We start from the raw sequence: 24,862 nt of genomic DNA on the forward strand, positions 1-24,862 counted from the left end.
GACAACCTCATCGTTTGGCATATTTTCTGAATATGCCAAATGGCATATTTGCAAATGAAAATCAATTTGTGAATAAAACTTTTATATATGTGTTCTTAGCGATCTAAAAGCAAAGGCTGAAAAATAAACTTCGATGAAAAAACCCCAAAATCAGCTCCAAATTTAACGTTGAAAATTCAAATTTTGGCTGATAAGCATATGAATGTGCCAAACGATGAGGCCCTGAGACTACTGGCTGCATTGTACATGCTCATGGTACTTATTATACTCCATCCCATAATATAAGGCGCACACGCATTTCAAGATTCAACTTTTAAAACATTTGACCAGCATTTAGTATAATATGAAATTAATTTTATTTATTAAAAATTATATCATTAGATTGAGATTTAAATTTATGTTGCTACAAACCTTACGGTAGATGAGAAATTATAAGCTAAAGATTAGTTTTGGAGACCGTGCCAACTTTGACAGCGCATAATTATATTATGGGATAGAGGGAGTAACATTTAATCGTGTAGGAAGGGATAACTTCTTAGCTTGGCTGATTCTGGGTGACTTTAATTTTTATAGATCTGTCTTAAATAGAAATAGACCAGGAGCATACATGAATGATATCTTCCTTTTTAATGCTATGATAAGTGACCTGAGCTTGGTTGAGTTACCTCTTAAAGGTAGGGCTTTCACATGGAGTAATATGCAGCGAAGCCCTTTGTTAGAGCAGTTAGACTGGTTTTTTTTCTTCCACTGCTTGGACTCTCAAGTTTCCTAATACTCTGGTAAAACCTCTTGCTCGCTCCACCTCGGACCACACCCCTTGTGTAGTACAGATAGGGACTGATATCCCAAAGGCTAACATTTTTAGATTTGAGAATTTTTGTATTAAGCATGAGGGTTTTTTTGAGCTTGTTCAGTCCATCTGGCAAAATCATGGTCATGATAGTAATTCTGCCAAAAAAACATCTCAGTTAAGGTGAAGGCCTTAAGGAAGGGTTTGAAAAGATGGAGTAAATCTTTATCTAAGCTTTAGTTGCTTATACAAAATTGTAATGCTGTTATATCCTTTTTGGATTCAATTGAAAACCTGAGAGATCTCACTCTACTCGAATGGAATTTCAAAGTTCTTATCAGAAATAAGTTGCTGATGTACTTGAAGTACAAACAAATTTATTGGCAAAAGAGATGCACCATTCGGTGGGCTAAATTTGGAGGAGAAAATACTAAGTTTTTCCATGCTATGGCAACTGAATCCTTTAGAAGAAATTCCATCCCCTCCCTAGTGGACTTATCTGGTGAAATTTGTACTTGTCATGATGAAAAAGTCTCAATTGTTTGGATTGCTTTCTTTGCAAGGATGGGTTGCACTTATTTTGAATCCATGCCTTTTCAATTGCATCAGCTTTTTCACTCTCAAGATTTTTTGAGCTGTCTGGATAAGCCTTTTGGCACCTCTGAGCTGGATAACATTGTGATGAATTTACCCATTGATACGGCTCTCGACGAGTGATACTCGTAGACCGGATGAGTAGGGTATTGGGGTACGTTGGAACGAGGATCTACGTAATACGACATCAAGCAAACATAAGATAAGGATTATACTGGTTTAGGCCCTTTATCAGGTAATAGCCCTACTCTAGTTTATATGGGATTGATGATAGAAAACCACAAAATACAATGGAAGTAGACAGAATCGATGATACCGACGATATCGTAATCGATGTATTCGACGAGATCTCCCGGCGACTTGGCTCCACGTACTCCGGATTCGTAAACTACAGTGGGTATATTGGCGATGAGATTCGATGCCTTGCACTCTTCCCTGAGGGTCCCTTTTATACCGTGGATCATCTTGATCTTCATGTAAGACTTAGAGACATCGGACCTCGTACAATATAATGGCAACTCTATCCCCTCCAAGTAGGACTTTGGAAATCGCTTGACTCGTAGAGATATTTTCCATAATTTGTAACAAATTCCTACAACGTATACAGGAACAACTCGTGTATATGGAGGTATACCATATCCGTATATTTCATAAGTCGTAGGATATGAGGTATGCCTTATCCATAACCATGACAGTTACGTTGGAAGATCTACATCTCGATGATGTCACATTATCGCAGCGAATTCATGAGTTTCAGTTACGGGACGTACGTGCGAGCCGGTACATGCTTCAATCCATATGCCTTAGAGCAGGACCACATGTATAATGTTTGAAATGATGTAAAGGTGGGACTCACTTACTCCCTCCATCCCACAAGAAACAAACCTATAACTAGATGTGACATATTCTAGTATAATGAGATTGGACAAGAGTTTGTCCTAGTATCTCTAGTTCTCTCTCCTTTATAACCTGTCGGTATACCTGACACCGGTTTCTACCATAAAATCAGAAAAACGCAAATCATCCCTTAAGGGGATATCCCCTTATTTTTGCATGTTACTTAGAAAGTCATCAAAAAAATTTAAAAAAATTAGTAGGATGAATCAATATGTGATATTTCACTTCACAAATATGAAAATTCAAAGTCAACATATACAAGTAGAAAACGAAAATAACAAATTTGACTATGAATAGAACGTGTAATTCACGGTCAAATTTGTTATTTTTGTTTCGAATTATATAAGTCTAATTTTAACTCGTATATTTGCGAAAAGATATAGTATATATTGATCTATCTTAACAATTTTTTTAATACTCCCTCCGTTCCAAAATATAAGGCACAACCACTCTTAACCCAAAGACCAAGAAACAATTATTATTATCTCCTAGTTTGGATCACCCTAATAAATATAATGCATGTATCCAATAGAATTAGAGATCTTGAGGGTGGAGGATTTAAAAAAATAATAATTTAATAAAAAGAGGTACTAATTAATTGTATGTATGCATGCATGCCTTATATTATGGAACATCAAAAAAAATAGTTGTTCATTATATTATGGAATAGAGGGAGTAATTTTTTAAATGACATGCACAAAAGGAGGGGATGTCCTCTCGAGGGACAAAGATCCACTACTCATAAGATCGGCTACAAAAATCCTACAATGTATAGGCTGGCCAACTTCATCGTCTTCTCTCTTTTTGGAGATGGATTCTAATAGTTTGAGTGGACGTCCACCCGTTTATTGGATGTCAACTAGATGGTTACGAAAATTTTTCAAAATAATTGACAAGATAGATAAATATGTAATATATTACTTCACAAATGTGTAAGTTAAAATTCAACTTCTACAAGTATGTTAAATTTGTTATTTTTGTTACAACTTGTGGAAGTTGAATTTTAACTTGCATGTTTGTGGATTGATATATTACATATTGATCTATCTTATTCATATATTTTTTATTTTTTTCATAATCATTAAAATAACATACGATAAATAGATAGATGTCCACCTAAGCTGTTAAAACAGTTTCCCCCCTCTCCTCTCCTCTCCTCTCCTCTTCTAGCTTGTGACAGCTTAAAATCTCACGCTCCGGATGCTCTTACACAAGTTGTGCACTTGTCCTCCATGCAGAATGTTACGCATGAAAGCTGGCATGCATGTCGGGTAAATTTCCGGTTCTCGAAGCTACGTGCAAGTGTGCAGGTCGTTCGTTCGCCACGCTAATTTGACTGTGGAAGTGTCGTTCTTACGACACGATCACGAGAGCTTTCTTTCCTCGCTAGCTAGCTTGCATTGTCGTCGTCGCGAAATCTTCGCGGCCGGCCAGCCACGTTTCGCTGTACCCCCATACACTACACGCACCATTGACCTCGAATATCGTGCAGCTAGCGCTCGCGTCGAACGCCCAGGTTGGATCGAGACTTTGCTGCACCGCGCCGGAAGCGTCACATTTCTCGATCGCAATGTGAGAACCACCGTTGCATGTGATCGTCGCCTATAAATTCGGTGTCAGTGTCACCAAGCGTGTCACAGCAATTCGTCTCTCTTGTTTGTATTGTGCTTCGTTGCACACGCGCGCGCTGTGGTTGCTGCATCAAATGGGTAACTTGCTTGATATGAAGGTGGTGGCAATGGTGGCGGCGCTAGTCGTCATGAGCTTGGCAGGGGTGTCCATGGCGGCACGGAGGGTGCCCGCGCTGCTGAAGAGCCACGTCGGCGACGGGATCTCCTACCACGGCGGCGCCGTGCTCGGCGGCGACATTCCCGTCACCCTCGTGTGGTACGGGAAGTTCAAGCCGGCGCAGAAGGCCATCGTCGTCGACTTCCTCCTCTCCCTCACGGCCACGCCACCGAACGCGACGACGCCCTCGGCCGCGCAGTGGTGGGGCGCCATCGCCGCCGGCTACCTGTCGTCCAACGCGACGAACGTGACGACGGCGGCGCGGGTGGTTCTCGCGAACCAGACCTCCGACGAGGAGTACTCCCTGGGGAAGTCGCTGACGCTGGTCGAGGTGTTCCAGCTCGCCGCCGGGGTTGTCCCCGACAGGGGCGACCTCGTGGTGGTGCTCACCGACCGGGACGTCGCCGTCGAGGGCTTCTGCAGCGCGCGCTGCGGCGTCCACGGCTCCGACGCCGGCGCCGGGTACGCGTACGCGTGGGCGGGCGACGCCGAGCGCCAGTGCCCCGGGCAGTGCGCGTGGCCGTTCGCGAAGCCGCCGTACGGGCCCAAGGGCGAGGCGGCGCTCGTCCCGCCCAACGGCGACGTCGGGGCGGACGGCGTGGTGGCGACGCTCGCCGGCGTGCTGGCCGGCGCCGTGACCAACCCGTTCGGCGACGGCTACTACCTCGGCGACAAGGACGCGGCGCTCGAGGCGTGCTCGGCGTGCGCCGGCGCGTACGGGAGCGACTCGTACCCCGGGTACGCCGGGAAGGTGCTCGTCGACGAGACGACCGGTGGCAGCTACAACGCCGTCGGCGCCCATGGCCGGAAGTACCTTCTCCCCGCCGTGTACGATCCGGCGACATCCCGTTGCACCACGTTGGTGTAGAGCGCACGTCGAGGAAGTGTGTGTGCGCTTCAAATTAAGGTGTAAATAACCATGAAAGTTACAGTAACAACGTTGTTTCTTTCACACTAGCTGGCTGGTTTGTGGGCACATGGTTTATGCGGTGTGGTTGTAAAATCCACTTGATTTGGTTCTGGTGTACACCGAGTTTTTAAGCATGTGGAGAGAACTCACCTGTGTGAGTAGGTATGCATTTGATGAGTGCGCATGTCCAAATGTACTTTTGGGAAGATATAACCTGTTTGTGTTTTCAAATTTAGGGCAATTACAAATTTACCATTATTTTAAATTGTTCTTATAAAATTGCTACTAGAAAATTAGAACTGTCATTCGAGTGACATCCTTGTAATATTTAAAAAACCGGACATCCTTACAATATTTAAAAAACCGGTGGCAAATTTGCAAATGCCCCTTTCAAATTCATGTGTAACGTCAACAAGTATTACTTGTGAAGTGAGTGTAGTTCAACTGGTGAGGTTTCTTGTGGTGGAACCGGATTTTCGGGTCTTAAACTTAACATAGGTGCTCGCTTTTATGACTAATTATTTTTCAACGAATATCGATTAAGATATGTCGGCTCAATCTTTAAAAGTGCATATAAAGGTAAGGGTGTGCTTTTAGATGTGCTTATAATGGTAGGGGTGTATGTGTTCGTTTAAAGGGATGAGCGTCTATATTTATACCATATTTTTAAAGAAAACAAGTATTCTTTAGGTTCCTGTACTAAAGGAATGCTTTTTCTAAGTTACCTAGCTTCAAACCATTGGATTGTAATTGAACGACCTGTACATCTTCTTTAATCTTGAGCTGAGATGGGTTAGGGCGAGGGTCTATTCTTCACTAGCGTGACGAAACAAGGAGGTTCAGGCTTCAATCGTCCTCTCTCCCAGCGACGTCTTTCTTGCTATCGAAGCATGATCATCCGCCTTTGTACTATGATCTTTAGGCTTATGTGATAAGAGGTTAGAGGACTGCAAGTCGCCTAGCTTCGAACCATTGAACCATTGAACAGTGTCAGTGTGCGTAACTACATTGTAAAAAGAACTTAATTGTTTATGACTCATAGCTAGCTAGTCTCCAACTGTTGATCTGCAATTTCACCTCGTTTTTATTCAACTTGATGCAATATGTCCTGTTGCACCCCGGGTCTTCGTTAAGGTAGTTAAAAAACTAATGTTTTTGAGAACACTGACCTACCGAAGTCGGACTGAACACGTACACAGATGGAATGCTTTGATTTTCGGAATCAAAGCTCGGTCTTGTTTTTAGCTATGTCCTCAACACATCATTGAAGACAAAATTAGCAAATACATCAAATGTAGCATTTCACAAATTTTGTAAAATTTATGTGGCATGGTTCAAATTTTCCCTTGAATGTTTCATAGTTGCATACTTCATTATACTATATCGGGATCCGAAATAGAACAGAAAAAAATGGCTATTGTTTCCAGACCAAAAAAATATGATGATCTGTTCAGGTTCGAGCAAGCAAAAACAGTAAAAATAAAATAATATACACGTAGAAATTATAATCTGGGACTTTGCTATATTAAGATCAACGCAGTAATGCATTGTGCATAGCTGCACTAGCGAGTAGTAGCGACGAACTAACATTTGCCGCGTTATCAGATCTAGCTGAGACGTAGGGCGTCAATGGCGCCAGCGCCGGCGACGTTGCCCAACGCGGCGGCGAGGCGGCCTCACGCGCTGCTCGTCCCGTTCCCGTCCTCCGGCTTCATAAACCCCATGTTCCACTTCGCGCGGCTGCTGCGCTCGGCCGGCTTCGTGGTCACCTTCGTGAACACCGAGCGCAACCACGCGCTCATGCTGTCGCGGGGGCGCAAGCGCGACGGCGACGGCATCCGGTACGAGGCGATCCCGGACGGCCTCTCGCCGCCGGAGCGCGGCGCGCAGGACGACTACGGCTTCGGCCTCCTGCACGCCGTGCGCGCCAACGGCCCGGGGCACCTCAGGGAGCTCATCGCGCGCCTCAACACCGGCCGCGGCGGCGGCGCCGGTGACTCGCCGCCGCCGCCCGTCACGTGCGTGGTGGCGTCCGAGCTGATGAGCTTCGCGCTCGACGTGGCCGCCGAGCTGGGCGTCGCCGCCTACATGCTGTGGGGCACCAGCGCGTGCGGCCTCGCCGTGCGCGAGCTCAGGCGCAGAGGCTACGTACCACTCAAAGGTAACAAGTAACTACACATACACGTCTCAACTTGCACGATCTTTACTTTTTTTTTCTTTCTAGAAACACAAGTAAACGCAGGTGCTCACAACCCACTCGCACCTTATGAACACCTCTGAAAAATAGGCTGATATATTTGAGACTGACGAAATCATCACAAACATCTCACTATATAGTGATGGATACGTTATCTACCACTTAAATAATAATTAGCCGTAAATATAAATATTTATACACCACATATTTATATATATTTATATCCAGTCTTGACTTGATTCCAAGTGAACTAAGCTAATTTCATCACAAGAACAATTAAACTATGTTCACTTTGTAAGTTGTACCATCTCTGCGACTTTAAGCAGTAGTCAAAACACATACAGAAAAAAGAAGCTCACATAAAGCGAGAGAATATCACTTGCGGCGAGCTAGCTATAGCATCGCATCTGCAAAGTGGTGCTTGCGCTTTGGAATCACGGAGTGTCACGATGCCGCGATATTCGCCGGATCGAGTTCGTGCCAATATGCAAATAGACAGCAGCAGCTAGCAGTACAGCGTTTTATATTATAAATTATTTGACTTTTTTATTTAAAGTTATTTAGATTTATTCAAATTTATAAAAAAAAATTAACAACATCTACAATATTAAATTAGCTTCAGTAAATTTAAATATATTTTAGTAATATGTTTGTTTTGTAAATATTAGTATATTTTTCTATAAATTTGATTAAATTTTAAAATGTTTGATTAAATACCGAATGGGGGGAGTATTTGTTGGCGAGATGAACACGTTTGAGTCGACTCGATGGGGGCCGGTGGTGTCGCTTTTAGTATTACGCTTTGTACAATATTTGTGGCGGCAACGACATGACGGCATCAAGGAATGGTGCGATGCGACCCGGTTGTTTGTTCGAGGCAAACAAGTTGGGGTCAGTCAGTGGTTAGGCCTGGAGGATATTGTTTGTTTTCCCGCTGCCCGCGACGGTGACTTTTTGCGCCCGTTGATGCGCCCTCTGTTTCTTTCTCGCGCACACGCTTTCTTTCCCCATCTTAACTCACACCCTCGCTATCCTTCTCACTTAACCTGCCTAACCATGTTCTTTCTTTTGTACGGATGGATGAATGGCTGATTAGCCAAGGGCCCATTCAAATTGGATGAAAATAATCGAAGAAGAAATCAGAGGTTCTGGATTCCTAAGCATTCGGTAACTATATCTAGCACCGTTTCTTTTAGTGATAAACAATATTCTTAACGTATGTGAATTTGTTATGAAGTAATGTTTAAAATTTAGGGTGAGTTTGGCACCTAAAGTCGGGAACTCATCCTGCACACGTAAAATGAAGCAACTCATTAGTGATTAATTAAGTATATTACTTCCTCCGTTTCATATTATAAGACTTTCTATCATTGCCCACATTCATAAATATGTTAATGAATATATATATATACATACATATATATATATATATGTATATATATATATCTATATGTATATATATGTATCTATATGTATATATATGTATATATATATGTATATATCTGTGTGTGTGTATGTATATATATACATACATATGTATATATTAATGAATTTTAATGAATTACTTGTTTACGAGGAATGACTAGTAGCATGTTTAAATGGATGATAAATAGAATTACTTATCCTTAGTCTGTGTGCCAAGATGAAATATGACTATCAAAAGTAGATGGAGGGAGTATGATTTTTCTAAAATAACTTTCCTATAGAAAAGCTTTCCAAATGCGACGCGTTCAGAAAACGATGAAAGATGAGTTCGGAAATATGGCTGTCGAACACAATCTTATTTTCTAGCTTTATACTGCCTCCGTACTCGTAAAAGAAGTCGTTTTGGATAGCGAAACGGTCTCCAAAACACAATTTTGACTTTATATTTATTGAAAAGTGATATATGTATATTTTTATGAAAGTATTTTTCAAGACAAACCTATTCATATACTAATTTTTACATTTTCAAATTCAACAACTTGAGAATTTTTCATGATTTATATTCCCAAGGTTTGACTTAAACATTGTCCTAAACGACTTTCTTTACGAGTACAGATGGAGTAATAGTTAATTAATTCATTAAACAATTATTCCTAATCACCTCGTTATTTAGCCATTCAGACCAAAAGAACACAATGTACACATGCTACTGTACTACTAGTACGACTATTTACTGCTCACCATTGATTATTTCCATGGAAATACAGTAGGTAGCCAATAGATAGCGCAGACCGCTCTGTAAAACCAGGGAAAAAAGATTACCCAGAAAAAAAAATAGTTGCACGTATACATCGTAGCCGGCTAGCATGCGAACAAGACCCAAGGCACTGCTCCCTCCAGAAGCGAACAACACAGTCGATCCGCCCAAGATTTGATCGGGATAAGCCGCGCCTCTCTCCGGTCGCCGGGTGACGCTGGCTGCTGCGCGCGCGACACGGTCGCTTGCCGTGATCGCCATCCCTTGTCTACACACACACAAAAAAAGTACGCCGAATCGCGACGGCCTCGCGGCGTACGTGCCTCCTTTATCAATCAATAATATACAGAAAAAAAACCGAAAAATTCCATGAGATGGCAACACAATCGTCGTCGTCGCCGCCGCCGTCAGCATTCGCTGCAGTGCAGTAGCGAGCCAGACGGTCGCGTGTGGAACGCTACAACGTCGGCTAGTTTTATGGTAGTTTTTGGCCGTCGTCGCCGGCGTGCGGCTATGTGCCGGGGAGTGGCTCGGGCCGACCAACTTTTGCCGGTCACGTGTACCAGAGAGAGGTTGCGCGAGCGAGAGTGAGGAGGAGATTTTCCCAACCAAAATCGGCCGAAGAGATATGATTCTGCGACGACGAGATCTTGTCTAGTAGACCGTGAATATATCGTCCCGCGACCAAATCTAGGTCTCGTCACACATATATCCGCTTCGAAGCACGCGCGCGCGCGACGACCCCGACCCCTACTACTACTGCTCCAGTATTTAGCTGCCTCGCTCGCAGCATCCGCGTACTCCTGTTCCCATGTGCGACTCCCCCTCGTCCTCGTCGTGTTCGTCGTTGTCGTTGGCGTTGGCCATGGGAGAGAGGATGAGGAGGGCGGCGCACGCGATGCTGTTCCCGTTCCCGTGCTCGGGGCACATCAACCCGACGCTGAAGCTGGCCGAGCTGCTGCACTCGCGCGGGGTGCACGTCACGTTCGTCAACACGGAGCACAACCACGAGCGCCTGCTGCGGCGGCGCGGCGGCGGCGGGGCGCTGCGCGGGCGGGAGGGGTTCCGGTTCGAGGCGGTGCCCGACGGGCTGCGCGACGACGAGCGCGCCGCGCCGGACAGCACGGTGAGGCTGTACCTGTCGCTGCGGAGGAGCTGCGGCGCGCCGCTGGTGGAGGTCGCGAGGAGGGTGGCGAGCGGCGGCGGCGTGCCGCCCGTGACCTGCGTCGTGCTCAGTGGCCTCGTCAGCTTCGCGCTCGACGTCGCGGAGGAGCTCGGCGTGCCGGCGTTCGTGCTCTGGGGCACCAGCGCCTGCGGCTTCGCGTGCACGCTCCGGCTTCGCCAGCTCCGGCAGAGAGGGTACACGCCGCTCAAAGGTCCGAGCGATCACTCCGTCGCACGTGCATGATCGATCGATCGCCATGGATGTGTTTGTTGTCACGCATGCTTGCACACTTGGCGCGTGATCGACTAACTAACAAACTCCTTTGCTTTTGCTTCCCTGCCATGGCAGACGAGAGCTACCTGACGAACGGTTACCTGGACACGCCGATCGACTGGATCGCCGGCGTGCCGACGGTGCGTCTCGGCGACGTCTCCAGCTTCGTCCGCACGCTCGACCCGACCAGCTTCGCGCTGCGCGTGGAGGAGGACGAGGCGAACAGCTGTGCCAGGGCGCAGGGCCTCATCCTCAACACGTTCGACGACCTCGAGTCCGACGTGCTCGACGCGCTCAGGGACGAGTTCCCGCGCGTGTACACCGTCGGGCCCCTCGCCGCCGACCGCGCGAACGGCGGACTGAGCCTGTGGGAGGAGGACGCGGCGTGCATGGCGTGGCTCGATGCGCAGCCGGCCGGGTCGGTGCTGTACGTCAGCTTCGGGAGCCTGACCGTGATGTCGCCGGAGGAGCTCGCCGAGCTCGCGTGGGGCCTCGCCGACACCCGCCGCACCTTCCTCTGGGTCATCCGCCCAGGCCTCATCGCCGGCGCCGGCGCCGGCGACCACGACGTCGTGACCAACGCGTTGCCAGATGGGTTCGTCGCGGAGACGAAGGGCCGGTGCTTCATCGCCGAGTGGTGCGCGCAGGAGGAGGTGCTCCGGCACCGCGCCGTCGGCGGGTTCCTCACGCACAGCGGGTGGAACTCGACGACGGAGAGCATCTGCGCCGGCGTGCCGATGATCTGCTGGCCGGGGTTCGCCGACCAGTACATCAACTCGCGGTACGTGCGCGACGAGTGGGGCATCGGGCTCCGCCTCGACGAGGAGCTCCGCCGCGAGCAGGTCGCCGCCCACGTCGAGAAGCTCATGGGAGGCGGCGGCGGCGGCGGCGACAGGGGCAAGGAAATGAGGCGCAACGCCGCCAGGTGGAAGGCGGCGGCGGAGGCGGCGACGGCGAAGGGCGGCTCGTCGTACGGCGGCCTCGACAAGCTGGTCGAGCAGCTGCGGCTGGGTCAGTGACGACATGGCACACACGCGTACACGTCATCGTCGTGACAAGTTCGGCAGTTCGGCTGGCTGGCTCACTCATCGGACGCATGTGCAAAATGCACTTTGGATGTTTCTCCTTTTCTTTTTTTTTTCTTCTTCTTTTCATTTCTTGCAGTTGCAGAGTCGCAGTTGTTCAGTTCTTATCTGGTTCTTGGATATGATTTTTAGCGACAGGAGTGATAGCGGTACAACGTTTTCTTAATGCAGTGGTTTGTTTAGTTAAAACTGTATGCTGATTGAAGAGAGAGTAGTATTACTAGTAATTAGCGTGTCGATTACTGTATTTATTTTGTCGCTTTGTACGTCAACAAAAAAATTTTAATTGGATTCACCGTGACGTCGGAGAAAGACTTAACATTACTGTATGAAGATTGCAGAGTAGAAAAAAGCCTTACTTGGATAGCGTTCGATCGACTGTCGAAACCGAGATTTCGTACTTAAACGAGCGACAAACTGAAACGTGAGACAATCATTTCACTAAACTACTCCGCACTACAGCACAAAGATACTAGCAGTAGTTGAGAAAAATGCGACAGTAAACAAGAACAAATTCGGTGAATCGGTCCACGGTCAATCAATTATCAGCTCCGATATATAAATACTGTACCACCGTAGCAACTTTTTTTTCCCCTTTCCGTGGCAGGCCTACCGAAAGGTCGGTCCAGCAAGTCGCAACGTCTCGTGACGAATGATAATTTTGGCCGGTCAGAGAGCAACAAGCACACTCAACCATCGATGGTTTTGTTTAATCATCCGATGCTTCTTTAACCGAAACGAATTTCTGACCGGGAAACACGTCGGCGGCCCTCTCTCCTCACCGCCGCCGACGCAACGCGCGACTCGCGTGGCGGCGCTCGTGCGCTCCCCCTTCCAGCCCACGCGGCCCACGCCATGCAGAGCGACAGCCCGTGGGCCCAAACCTGATGAATGGGCCGAACTATTGTGCTGCTTGTGGGCTATGGCCCGTGGCCAAACTAGGAGGGAGCACACACACCATCTGAGACTAACATCTCTGAGCTGCTGGTATGAAATCCAGAATCCAGAATGGCCTGTACATTGGACAGCCACGTCGCAAAAAAAAAAAAAGCTATTGAAACGGTAAAAGAAGAACAAAAAAAAAATGAAAGAATGAAAATGGGTTTAAAGTTATTTTTGAGTATGTTGGTCAACATCATCCAGAGAGACTGTTACAGACGGCCAATAACTTTGTCCGCACCAGATCGATCGAGATGGAAAACTGGGATCGCTTTTTCGCGCGCATTTCTTTCTGACTTTCTCTGCCCCAGATAGCAGTCAGCTTGAAGGGTGTTGTTGTTTTGATTCTTTTGAACCTGAATAAATCTTTTTTATCTTCAGATGGCTTTCAGGCACCTGTCGGAGTATTGTTTGGGTTTGTTGCTCCAGTTGCTGCAGGGGCAGCCTGCAGATCAGCTGGTTGCAAAGCTGCAATAAACATTTCAGTACAGAACCATCAGACACCAGACATCAATCTCTTCCGAAGTTAAGTTTCCAAAAATTTTTTCCCAAAAATATCACATCAAATCTTTGGCCACATGTATGAAGCATTAAATATAGATAAAAACAAAAACTAATTGCACAGTTAAAGGGAAATTGCGAGACGAATCTTTTGAGTCTAATTTGTCCATGATTAGCCATAAGTGCTACAGTAACCCGCATGTGCTAATGACGGATTAATTAGGCTCAAAAGATTCGTCTCGCGGTTTCCAAGCGAGTTATGAAATTAGTTTTTTCATTCGTATCCGAAAAACCCTTCCGACATCCAGTCAAACATCCGATGTGACACCCAAAAATTTTCATTTCGCGAACTAAACGGGGCCTAATTGTGGTGTCCCACAACGATCAGACCAAAGATTAGTTTGAAACATATTATTGAACGGATTGTTCCTACAGATTATCTACTTCACATATGGATTAAAAAAAATGATATATCCATATATGAAATAACGTAAACTAAATTTTTAAGTTTATCTATAAATTTTTTTAAAAGCAACGTACTCCCTCCGTTTCACAATGTAAGTCATTCTCGCATTTCTCATATTCATGTTGATGCCAATGAATCTAGACATATATATCTATATAAATTCATTAACATCAATATGAATGTGGGAAATGCTAGAATGACTTACATTGAGAAACGGAGGAAGTAGTAAACATAAAATAACTTAAGTAACTTAAAAAGCAACGTAGTAAAATAATTTTTTTCGAGAAAATGTATATTTCTAAGCATGGAGTAAATAATTCGTTTGAACAATCCGGTAAATAATTTGAAAAGAATTAAGCCAGATCACATACCGGTTGGGGTGGGAGGCAGTATTGACATTGCATTAGGGGGGAGCTGAAGCCTGAAGTTGTGAGGAAGCGAAGGCAGGGGTACAAAAGAGCCTTGGATCTGCGCAGCAGCCGTTGGATGATGGACGAACGGCGGCGGCGCTGTGACATGCTGTGCCGGCTGCTGGACGAACGGCGGCGGCGGCCCTGTGATCTGCTGCTGTGCAGGTGGGAGCACTGCAGTTGGAGTCACCGCCGGCGCCGGAGCCGGCATGTAGCCCAAGTACTGGTAGGGCGATGGTGCCGTTGGCGATGCCGCCATGCCATACAGCTGAGCCTGAGCCTGAGCCTGAGCCTGCAGGGCGGCAGCATAGTAGCTCTGCAACACTTGAGAATTCATCAGGCCCTGCAGATCACACGCGAGTTTGTTAATTACTTATTGTCATGCACTCGAAACAGTGTAGCTGCGATATATATATACTACCATTAGTATGCGAGAACGTTGATCCTAATGCACACAAAATTTACTACATGGGAATAAAAACTGATTATTCTGGCCACTAGGTGGTGTTCATCTCTAATAATTAATGAAGATAAAAGATGAGGTTAGGATATGTAAGAAAAAAAAAGCACATGATTAATTGAGTTTTAATTATGATAGACTTGAAAAATGAATCTGTTTCATATTTTAAAGCAACTTTTATATAAAAAAAAGTTTTTAAATGAAACACACCGTTTAGCAATTTAAAAAACATGCTAACGAAAACCGAGGTAAAATTTATATCTTGGTTAAAAAAGAACACTATCTGTATGACCGAGCTCCAGTGGAAACACTGCAATTTTACAATGCAAACTGTGGTGGTTACTCTCACCCTGCATGTACCACTGACCACACTGGGCGGTCCACTGGCCATTTGCCTATATGTTGCACTTGCAAGCATGTGATGAAAAGGTGAAACAAAGAGAAGGGCATTGAGGAGGGGGGTGGCACAGCACAGGGAGGCATGCTTACCTGTTGGTATTGATAGTCAGGTGGGTACCAGTACCTGCAAAAGGATAGCATAGCACCTTCAGTGAGCGGTTTGCACAGAAAAAAGTGTTGAGCTTTTCTCATTATCCACTACCAAGGCTGTAAAGCCCAGAATCTAGATCATTGACCTATGCACACACACACACCTATCACAGCTCCTGCTACTACTACTACTACTCAACTTTGCTGTAGGATGCTGGACCAGCCAGATCAATCAACGACTCTCCTTTACCGTTAACAAAGAACACACCCAAGGGGACCAATTGAAAAGAACTTCCTACAAACAACCATAGTACTGTACATCTATCTTCTTCTTTCCAAGAAAAAAAGAACTCCAAATTGAAAAACAAATTCATGAAGAACTGAACAGTGAACACCACACTTGACAGGAGAAGAGCCGGTCGAGCTAGGCTGGATGCTGCAGGAGGGGGACGGCCATGCATTAACCCCCCTGGCCTCCCCCTCGCTGCTGCCGCAAACCAACGAGCGCAGAAAATGTTGGCAGTGGAGGCAACACATCGCATGGCGAAAGAGACCGGAGGGGGACCCGACCCCGGCGTTGAATGCCGATATGCTGTCCATCCATGATCCATCCCTCTCGTCCCCTACCCTTACCCCCATTTCCACAATTTCACAAGCTATTGCAGCAGAAATCGAAAAGAATTCCCGCGTTTGAGAATTCACAAGCTAACTGAATTGCTGAAGTGGTAGTGGCAAATGTGCAATGCAAATGAGCTAGACAAATGCAAATTGGGAGGAAAGATGAGAGTAAAGCACTGACCAAGACTGGGAAGGGTGGTAGATGGTCGCAGGTGGACCATGATGCTGGGGCTGGGGCATCATCTGGGCCGGCGGTGGTGGCGTCCCCCTGGCGATGTAAGGTGGGCCCTGGAACGCTGGCGGTGGGGCCTGGAACTGGGCCCCAGGGGAGGCCCTGCCTGCAATCGCAACAATGGAGAGAGGAAATGTGAGTATACACATACTACCTCTACTACCTGCCATGTTATTGGTTACAGAAGCTTTGCAGGGACGGAGAAAGCAACAACACCAAACAAATAAATGAAACTGTACTGCTACTGCATCCACTACTGCCACCGCGCCAAAGCTACAGGAAGCAACAGCAGCACAGCCTACAAAACTAAACTGCTCTTCCTATTCCTATTTCCTTCTCTCTCCCTCCCTGCCGAGACCTGAGAAAAGGCATCGATCCTCCATGTGCGCCCTGCGTTTGCAACTTTGACTGGATTTTTCGCAGATGCATCGATAGATACTGTTTGTGCTCTTGTACTCTTTCACAAGCCAAGTAGTAGTAGTAGTAGTAGTAGTAGTAACCAAGTGTGTAAGATCCTTACATTGTGACAGTATCAGATCACTACTCAAGTTGCCATATGTAAACTATGCAAGTCTGTCAATTAAACCATTGCTTCGGTAGCACTATTACTGCTGTCAGTTCTACGAATGAGACAGTGTCAAGTGGCTAAACTGATGAATAACTAATGGCCATATGAGGAACGAGAGATAGGTGTATAGTGCAAGTATATGAACATCCATGCTAGTCTTTCCATTATACCCAAATTATAAAAGGTCGGCTAGGATTATCGATCACCAAACCGGTCAAAAAGTACGTAAGATCCAACGAACATCTCCTAAGGCTCTGAATTTTCCATTGCAGAAAAAGCGGATTCCCGATGGATTCTCCACTGGTGGACGGTTAGAGCACCCGCAATAATAAAATAAGGTGTTATCTATAAAACATGTACATCTTAGCAATAGACTAAATTAATAGTAAACCATCTCAATAGTATGTCTATATGGGTATCCACCGCTCTCTAATACATTGCCTTGTTTTTCTCTATAGACTATCTCCAGGTTAGTAGATAGCTTTGCTCTCTCTCTTCATTTAATCTTTTCCAAGTAGAAAAATATACTGACATGGATCTCTTATAGAAAGCCTATAGATAACTATTGTGGATGCCCTTATCCTGTCCTTTACATCTCATTCTTGCTGTCAACCGCTGATGCCACCGTTTAACTGACCACAACACATTCAGTCAAACCACCCTTCCCCTCATACTAAATAAAATAAAAACAGAACGGAAGTGATAAAAAAAGAGTGTAATATATTATTAGCAAGGCTCTTAATTAAGTCATCGACATTTTGTTACAAGCTTTGTTTTTACGTGAACACGGCAGGGGAGGCACCCGCTGTTAGAAGGATTTTATTAAATGAGCAAAGAGATTATGTGTTTGTAACAAATGCAATAAAAAATAATCAATAGTATAGTTTAAAACCGAGTATAAAAATTGATGAAAAACCCATACATTAGTTACAAAATTAAGATTTCCCTACTACTTAAGAGAGTCGTCCTCCGTCTCCACGTATAAATCTCTTTCCTTTCATTGAAAACAGTCCATCATGAAAAACATATTTCTCAACCCAACCAACCATTTTAGAAAAAAATTCGAACAACCTATTGAGTAAAAAACGGTTGCAAGGTCTGTAAAAGTTAAAATTGGCAGATGCTGAGACAGGATTATCAGTTGGTTCCAACTTCCAACAGGGTAGAAGAACAAATAAAGAACGGATAAACTATGCAGTTTTTAATATGTTTTTTACTGTAACTGGCTATGGCTCGAGAGGCAGCAGTAGCCAACGCGGGGTGGGCGCACGCAGCGAGGCAGCGGAAACTGGAACTGACAGGCCAGCCTGGGCACGCAGGCCATATGGCTCTCTCTCTCTCTCTCCCCCGAGCGGGGCCCCACCCGTCAGCCTCACCGCGCCCGTGCTAGCTTAGCTAGCTAATCCGTGCGAGCCCAGTGACACGATCGATCAATTACAATTCAATCCAATCCGTCGCGTCGCGTCGCATCGCATCCGTTGCTGCCCTGTTCTTCGATCTCGCGCAGGAAAATTGCTGCGTGGACGAGAGATGCAAAGGGAGGGAGAAGAGGACAATGTCGGATTCTAGATTGGTTTTGGTTTTTGGTTTTGGTTTTTTGTATCGTCGTCACTAACCTCGAGGCGGCTGGGCGGGGCGGGGCGGGCCCAACGAGGCAATGTTGCAGTTGGCGCGGCGGCCGGCGATCATCGGGTTCGGGTCCTGCACCGCGCGCCGCGCCGCCTCCGCCTCCCGGAACGTCACCTGCGCGACGAGGAAGAAGATTAGTTCGAGCGCGTGGTGGTGGTGGTGGTGGTGGAGGTGGAGGAGGAGGAGGGGGTGGGGGCTTACGAATCCGTAGCCCTTGGAGCGGCCGGTGAGGCGGTCGGCGATGACGACGGCCTCCAGGATCTCGCCGTACTGCTCGAAGTGCCGCCGGAGTCCCTCCGACGGCGTCTCCCACGCCAGCCCGCCGACGAACACCTTCGTCAGCGTCGTGTCGCCGAACCGCGACCGGTACGGCATCGTCGGCCGAGCCGCCGCCGCCGCCGCGCCGGGCGACCCCGACGTCGACGACGACGGCGCCGCCGCAGCCGCCGCCATCTCGCCTAGAGGCTAGCTAGCTAGCTACCTCCCGGCCTCCTTGCCGATCCTCCAAGCTTACCAAGGGCTACAAGGCGATCGATCCGCCTATCTGTGTGTCTAGCTAGCTCTAGCGCGCGCGCGCTCGGCTTCAATTCCGGCGTGCACGCGGCGCCCCGCCGCCGCGCGATCGATCTCGCCGAGCTGCGCTGGCTGCTGCAGTGGAGACGACGCACGCAACCATATATAAACCTTGGTTTGGTGGGTTAATGATCTTGATGCGCCATGGGAGAGGGGAGAGAGGGGCGGAGGAAGACAGACAGGCGAGAAGGGGTTGTGCGCTGGAAGAAGGCGGTTTAGATGGGCTGACAGCTATGGTGGCCGCCTTTTATACTGCTTGTTTTTCCTCCCTTTTTCCTTTTCCTGTGGCTGGCCTCCCCTCCTTCGGTTATCGAATTGGACGGACGGACGGCAGAGGAAGCTTACGGAATACGTACACGACAAGGGATGGATCAACCGCGTGACGACCGCACGGGAGTGAGAGGGCGCGTGTGAGGCACCGACGCGCGAGAGAGAGAGGGCGCGTGCGAGGCACGTGTTTTTTAATGGCTAGCCTTTATGTTCTTCGGTTATCAAACTAGACGGACGACAGAGCAATCTTACGGGACGCGCACACGTCGAGAGGTACACTAACCATGTGACGACGCACGGGGAAGGGAGCGTGTGAGGCACACGGTTTTTATGGATGAAACCATGTTCTTCGGTTATCAAATTGGACGGACAGTAGAGCAACCTTACGGAACAAGTACATGTCAGGAGATGGATCGACCATGTGACAACGCACGGGAGATAGGGCGCGTGTGAGGCACACGTTTTATTATGGTTGGCCTTCATATTCTTCGGTTATCAAACTAGACAGACGGTAGAGCAATCTTACGGGACACACACACGTCGAGAGGTATACTAACTATGTGACGATGAAGGGCGCGTGTGAAACACACGGTTTTTATGGATGGCCTTCATGTTCTTCGGTTATCAAATTGGACGGACGATAGAGCAACCTTACAGAACACGTAAACGTCAAGAGATGCGTTGACCATGTGATGACACATGGGGGAGGGCGTGTGTGAGGCACACATTTTTTATGGTTGGCCTCCATGTTCTTTGGTTATCAAACTAGACGGATAGTAGAGCAATTTTACGGGACACCCGAGAGGTACACTAACCATGTGACTACGCACCGGGAAGGGCGGGTGTGAGGCACATGGTTTTTATGGATGGATTTCATGTTATTCGGTTATCGAATTGGACGGACGGTAGAGTAACTTTATGGAACATGTACACATCAAGAGATGCATCGACCATGTCATGATGCACGAAAGAGGGCACGTGTTAGGCACACGTTTTTTATAGATGGCCTTCATGTTCTTCGGTTATCAAATTGGATGGTCGGTACAACAATTGTACGGAACACACACACATCGAGAGGCAAACCGACCATGTGACGACGCATGGGGGGAGGGCTCGTGTGAGGCACACGGTTTTTATGGATGGTCTTCATGTTCTTTGGTTATCAAACTGGACGGACGGTAGAGCAATCTTACGGGACACGCACACGTCGAGAGGCAAACCGACCATGTGACGACGGACGGTGGGGTGGCGTGTGTAAGGCACATGGTTTTTATGGATGGCTTTCATGTTCTTCGGTTATTAAACTGGACGGACAGTAGAGCAGTCTTAGGGACATGCACATGTAGGTACACCGACCATGTGACGGTGCATGAGGGAGGACGCGTGTGAGGCACACGGTTTTTATGGATGACCTTCATGTTCTTCCGTTATCAAAATGGACAGACAATAGAGCAATCTTACGAGACACGCACACATTGAGAGGTACACTGACCATGTGACGACGCATGGGGGAAGGCGCATGTGAAGCACACGGTTTTTCATTGTGCTGCCGAGCAACGCCTGTTTTGGCGGCACACACCATGGTCCATCTTTGTAACTAGTTGTACTCCTGTGTCGTGATGTGCATTTACTGTTGATTACTGCACCTGGTTCATGTGACAACGCACAGGGAAGGAATGTGCGAGGCATGCACTTTTTTATTGCGTGGCTAAGCAATGCCTATTTTGGTGGCACACGCCGTAGTCCATATATATAACTTGTTGTACTCGTGTGTCGCAAGGTATATTGATCATTGATTACCACACCAATTTTATCGTCTATTACTGTAAAATATATGAATGTGACGACGCTGATTGAGTACAGAGACACATTGATTGTGAAAATGCATCCTTGTGACAAAACTCGTGAGAAGAAGTGTGGGGAACACATTCTTATTGTGTGGCAGAGCATGTGAACACAAACCGGAGGTTGCACTCATAAAGAAAAATAATGGGAAGTATGCCATGTATGTTTTGGTAGCATGTGCGAAATATACGCCTTGACATGTATGGTTTACTGTTACTGCTGGACTAGTGTTTGTTACCTAGAGGATATGCCTATACCACAAGAGAGTAGATATCAAAATGTATTATTGTAACAAAACAATTTGTGGGAGGGACACATTTTGGTGTTTGTGTGTGTGTGTGTGTTTAAGATGGTAAATATAAAATAGATCTCATCGACTAGCGAATGATGGTAGAAACCGTGCTCTATGAATTTGATGGTACATGCTTGATATGGGATCTCTACTATATATGTCTAGCTTACTTGCTCCTACTTACTCTATAGTATTTTCAAAACAAGAAGATTTAGGAGATGGCACGTCATCAGGACCGATGATAGTTTGATCTCGTTTTTTTTAATATCAAAATAATTATATGCTTCAAGTTAGCATCACATATTTATAAAAAGTTATATATGTTGTGCAGTCATAAATAATCACATATTACTCTAGAGTAATTGACATTGAAATTTATACGACATTATTAAATTATATGCCTTACTCTCATAATTAAAGAACTTGCATGATACTCTCAAGTAAATATGAGGAAAACGTTGCTTCAAAATGTATCAATACAAGACAAGGAAATATAAGGACCGACCTATAGCGTCTAAGGGCCTGTTTAGATTCCCTGACAAAATTTTCACACTGTCACATCGAATGTTTGGACATATGCATGGAGTATTAAATATAAAAAAAAACTAATTACACATATTGCGTGTAAATTGCAAGGTGAATCTTTTAAGTCTAATTGCTCCATAATTTGACAATGTGGTGCTACAGTAAACATTTGCTACTGATAGATTAATTAGTCTCAATAAATCCGTCTCGTAGTTTACAAGCAGAATCTGTAATTTGTTTTGTTATTAGTCTACATTTAATACTTCAAATGTGTGTCCGTATATACGATGTGACACGCCAAAACTTTTTATCCCTGGATCTAAACACAGCCTAAAATTATTTCATTTTTGGATATATGGTTGACCTAAGAGGCTAAGATTCAAATTAGCTACCTAGCCAATGAAATTAAGCTGCTTTGCACTTTTGTCGGAAAAAAAATATGTAGTGCAAACTTTTATGGTTCAAAAGCGGAAACTAGCGTAGTATATATAAGATGTGTGCGAATTTTTCCACGTCACCAGTGAGTAAATTTTTATATTCATAGTTTAATCATTTTAATATCAGTTTTCAGGTTTATATATAATTATAAAGTTTGTACTACAGTTTTTTTCCTGATCTGGAGAGCTAGAATATGCAATAATGTCATCTGGATGTAATGTTGAAAGTCCGTTGTTGCTAGTCTACAAGCAACAAAGCACACACACGCGTTGTCGCCAATTGCCGTGTCGTCCACACAACCAGCAATATTAATTTACTGCACATGCATACATTCAAGTATTCAGCCAATGCTAATTAGCCTCGCTTCAAACTGATTCCCTGGAAGTTAATCACTAATTAATTTTTCCTTCAGCATTAAGGCATTCATACTACACAACAATGCGGTGAAAATTGCATGGAAGATACCGGAGGAGAGGCAGAGGCATGGAGCATTGGAGGCTAGCCTAGAGACGCCAAAACGCAACGCAACGAACTTAATTAGGGTGTGTTTAGACCTAGGGTTGTAAAATTTTAGCGTATTATATCGAATATTTTATAGAGTGTCGTATGGGGTGTTCAGGTACTAATAAAAAAATAATTACAGAATCCGTTGGTAAACAGCGAGACGAATTTATTAAGCATAATTAATCTGTCATTAGCAAATGTTTACCGTAGCACCATATTGTTAAATTATGGAGCAATTAGGCTTAAAAGATTTGTCTCGCAAATTAGTCGCAATCTGTGCAATTAGTTATTTTTTTAGTTTATATTTAATACTTCATACAAATATTTAAACATTCGATGTGAAAGTGTGTAAAATTTTAGGGTGTGATCTAAACATAGCCTTATATACAATTTCGAATTTTCTGGGTGCTTGATTAGTTAGAGATCACAATCCAACGCGTGCTTCCAACCAAAGTTATCATTGGTGAATCCTTAGCTGGCGAGAATATACACCATCAAGCAGCAGCAATATAATTCATCTATCTAGGTCTGTAGGATGGTTGGAATGATTTGGAATTTGTGTAACGGCCACCCTCTTTTCAGAAGCAACCTTTTGTCAACTCATGCAAGGATTACATGATACTACATTATATTGCCATTGCTTCTTTCCTGTGATTAACTTAGCTATATACAACTCACTCATGGTTGTCCGTTGTTTGTGTTTTTGGACAAACTACATGCAACTCTCCTTCCTGTGAGTTTCCAATGAATTCATTCAAATTTAACATATCTCTGTCACCTTACACGTCAGTGACACATCGATGTAATTTCATAGTAATTTCTAACTCACTAACTGTATATATATACTGAAGTAACACATTTTTCCCCGTACAAGATGTCGATGTAAGTTATGTACCCCGTACAGATATAGCTTGTCATTGCTCCGACCGAAATCATTCTGGGATGATTCGATTTGTCGTGCCTTGCCTTCTTTTACGGGTGCAGTTTTTGTCAACTAGGTACAGACAACAGCGATAGGACTATGGAGCAAAGTCGTCAATTGCTGAAGTGACCAGACCATATATATGCAGCAGGATACTACTGTGCACACCCTTTTGCATCTCCTAGATCACGTACCATAGAAAGACGATTTTGATACTACTTCATGTACGTGCTCTCTTTTATTATTGCAGTTCCACGGCATAGTACGACTACCCCTCCGTTTTTTTACATATAAGTATTTCTAGTTTTTAAAGTTTATATCTAATATAAATATTTATAGGACACCAATTCTAATGCAAGAAAATCCTAATTCTAATGCTTGTATTGTGTATAATATTTGAATTTTATAAATGTTTATATTTGAAAATAGAGTGAGTATGCATTTTGTTTCCCCGCGAAAAAAGTACTATACATTTTGTTTGGGATAGCAAATAGTATGTGCAAAGCACAACATATGAATCATGAGAGGTGCCTCGATCTGTGGAGTATGATCATTGGTCATTAGCTTCCACAATAAAAAAACACATGAATATAATATTCATGCCACATTAAAATATGAGTTTTGCCTTATGTTAATATTTCTCTAAAATCCCTGTGTAAAATTAGCAATTCCATAGCTTAACATACGTGATGTCACAATGAGAGCTGTTGGATCTCTCGCATGCTTAAATCAAATGTCAATATATTGTGTGCAAATATTGCTCCTTCTTAATTGCCATAAATATCTAATATAGCTTATTTAATATCCACAAAATATAGTTATTACTACTAATTATTCCTTTTGATTTGTTTAAAAAATATTTCATCATAACTGTTACTCCCTCCGTCCTAAAATATAGCAATAAAAGTTTGGATGTGAGATATATTCTAGTACTACGAATCTGGACAGGAGACCTGTCCACATTCATAGTACTAGAGTATATCCCATCTAACTAAAAAATTGCTATATTTTGGACGGAGGGAGTACCTCGCAATAATACACATGGTGTCATCTAATTTTAAAAGGGTTTTGTAGGATCCTTCGTTCCAATTTCCAAAGGAACATGTAGGAATATATTTCAATATTTCTTTTTACGAATGTACAAAAGTTTTGCACGTCAATATACTAGAAAAATATTGATATACGACTTGCCGTGGTGGTCATGGGGAGTTTTACAAAGAAAAGTGAAAAGCTTAAAGAAAGAACCTAGCTAGTAAAACTAAGTCCCCGGTGCAACAGTAGCTAGGAAATATATTCCAAT

The 24,862-nt window shown here is 45.0% G+C and overlaps 4 protein-coding genes across 4 annotated transcripts; 3 read left to right on the forward strand and 1 right to left on the reverse strand.

The window, feature by feature from the left end:
• The first annotated feature begins 3,914 nt into the window (after positions 1–3,914).
• Positions 3,915–5,148, forward strand: LOC4340515 (protein PHOSPHATE-INDUCED 1). Its single transcript, XM_015786606.3, has one exon. The coding sequence runs from the start codon at positions 3,987–3,989 to the stop codon at positions 4,935–4,937; it is 951 nt and encodes a 316-aa protein (XP_015642092.1). The 5' UTR covers positions 3,915–3,986; the 3' UTR covers positions 4,938–5,148.
• A 1,460-nt stretch (positions 5,149–6,608) lies between these two features.
• LOC107281245 (linamarin synthase 2) lies at positions 6,609–7,151 on the forward strand. The gene has a single exon (XM_015786760.1). It carries the CDS (start codon positions 6,609–6,611, stop codon positions 7,149–7,151), a length of 543 nt encoding a protein of 180 aa, XP_015642246.1.
• Positions 7,152–10,085: 2,934 nt separating this feature from the next.
• LOC4340516 ((R)-mandelonitrile beta-glucosyltransferase) lies at positions 10,086–12,205 on the forward strand. Its single transcript, XM_015788488.3, has 2 exons — positions 10,086–10,734; positions 10,872–12,205. Exons 1-2 carry the CDS (start codon positions 10,170–10,172, stop codon positions 11,813–11,815), a joined length of 1,509 nt encoding a protein of 502 aa, XP_015643974.1. The 5' UTR covers positions 10,086–10,169; the 3' UTR covers positions 11,816–12,205.
• Positions 12,206–12,843: 638 nt separating this feature from the next.
• LOC4340517 (probable RNA-binding protein ARP1) lies at positions 12,844–18,987 on the reverse strand. The gene is made up of 6 exons (XM_015788490.3): positions 18,395–18,987; positions 18,181–18,307; positions 15,946–16,102; positions 15,147–15,180; positions 14,159–14,540; positions 12,844–13,288 (listed from the first exon to the last, which is right to left on the reverse strand). The coding sequence occupies exons 1-6, from the start codon at positions 18,644–18,646 to the stop codon at positions 13,209–13,211; spliced, it is 1,032 nt and encodes a 343-aa protein (XP_015643976.1). The 5' UTR covers positions 18,647–18,987; the 3' UTR covers positions 12,844–13,208.
• Positions 18,988–24,862: the final 5,875 nt, after the last annotated feature.

The sequence above is a fragment of the Oryza sativa genome, chromosome 6 (genome assembly GCF_034140825.1).
Source record: "Oryza sativa Japonica Group chromosome 6, ASM3414082v1".
Classification (NCBI taxonomy): Eukaryota; Viridiplantae; Streptophyta; class Magnoliopsida; order Poales; family Poaceae; genus Oryza; species Oryza sativa.

What these genes read in the sequence shown, in the direction of transcription:
- LOC4340515 (XM_015786606.3), top strand. Translation starts at nt 3,987, where the DNA reads ATGGGTAACTTGCTTGATATGAAGGTGGTGGCAATGGTGGCGGCGCTA.
- LOC107281245 (XM_015786760.1), top strand. Translation starts at nt 6,609, where the DNA reads ATGGCGCCAGCGCCGGCGACGTTGCCCAACGCGGCGGCGAGGCGGCCT.
- LOC4340516 (XM_015788488.3), top strand. Translation starts at nt 10,170, where the DNA reads ATGTGCGACTCCCCCTCGTCCTCGTCGTGTTCGTCGTTGTCGTTGGCG. An exon ending in AGGGTACACGCCGCTCAAAG is followed by an intron (nt 10,735 to 10,871) that starts GTCCGAGCGATC and finishes CTGCCATGGCAG; the next exon opens with ACGAGAGCTACCTGACGAAC.
- LOC4340517 (XM_015788490.3), bottom strand. Translation starts at nt 18,646, where the DNA reads ATGGCGGCGGCTGCGGCGGCGCCGTCGTCGTCGACGTCGGGGTCGCCC. An exon ending in CCCCGCCCAGCCGCCTCGAG is followed by an intron (nt 16,103 to 18,180) that starts GTTAGTGACGAC and finishes TTGCGATTGCAG; the next exon opens with GCAGGGCCTCCCCTGGGGCC. An exon ending in ACTGCCTCCCACCCCAACCG is followed by an intron (nt 13,289 to 14,158) that starts GTATGTGATCTG and finishes TGTTTATTGCAG; the next exon opens with CTTTGCAACCAGCTGATCTG.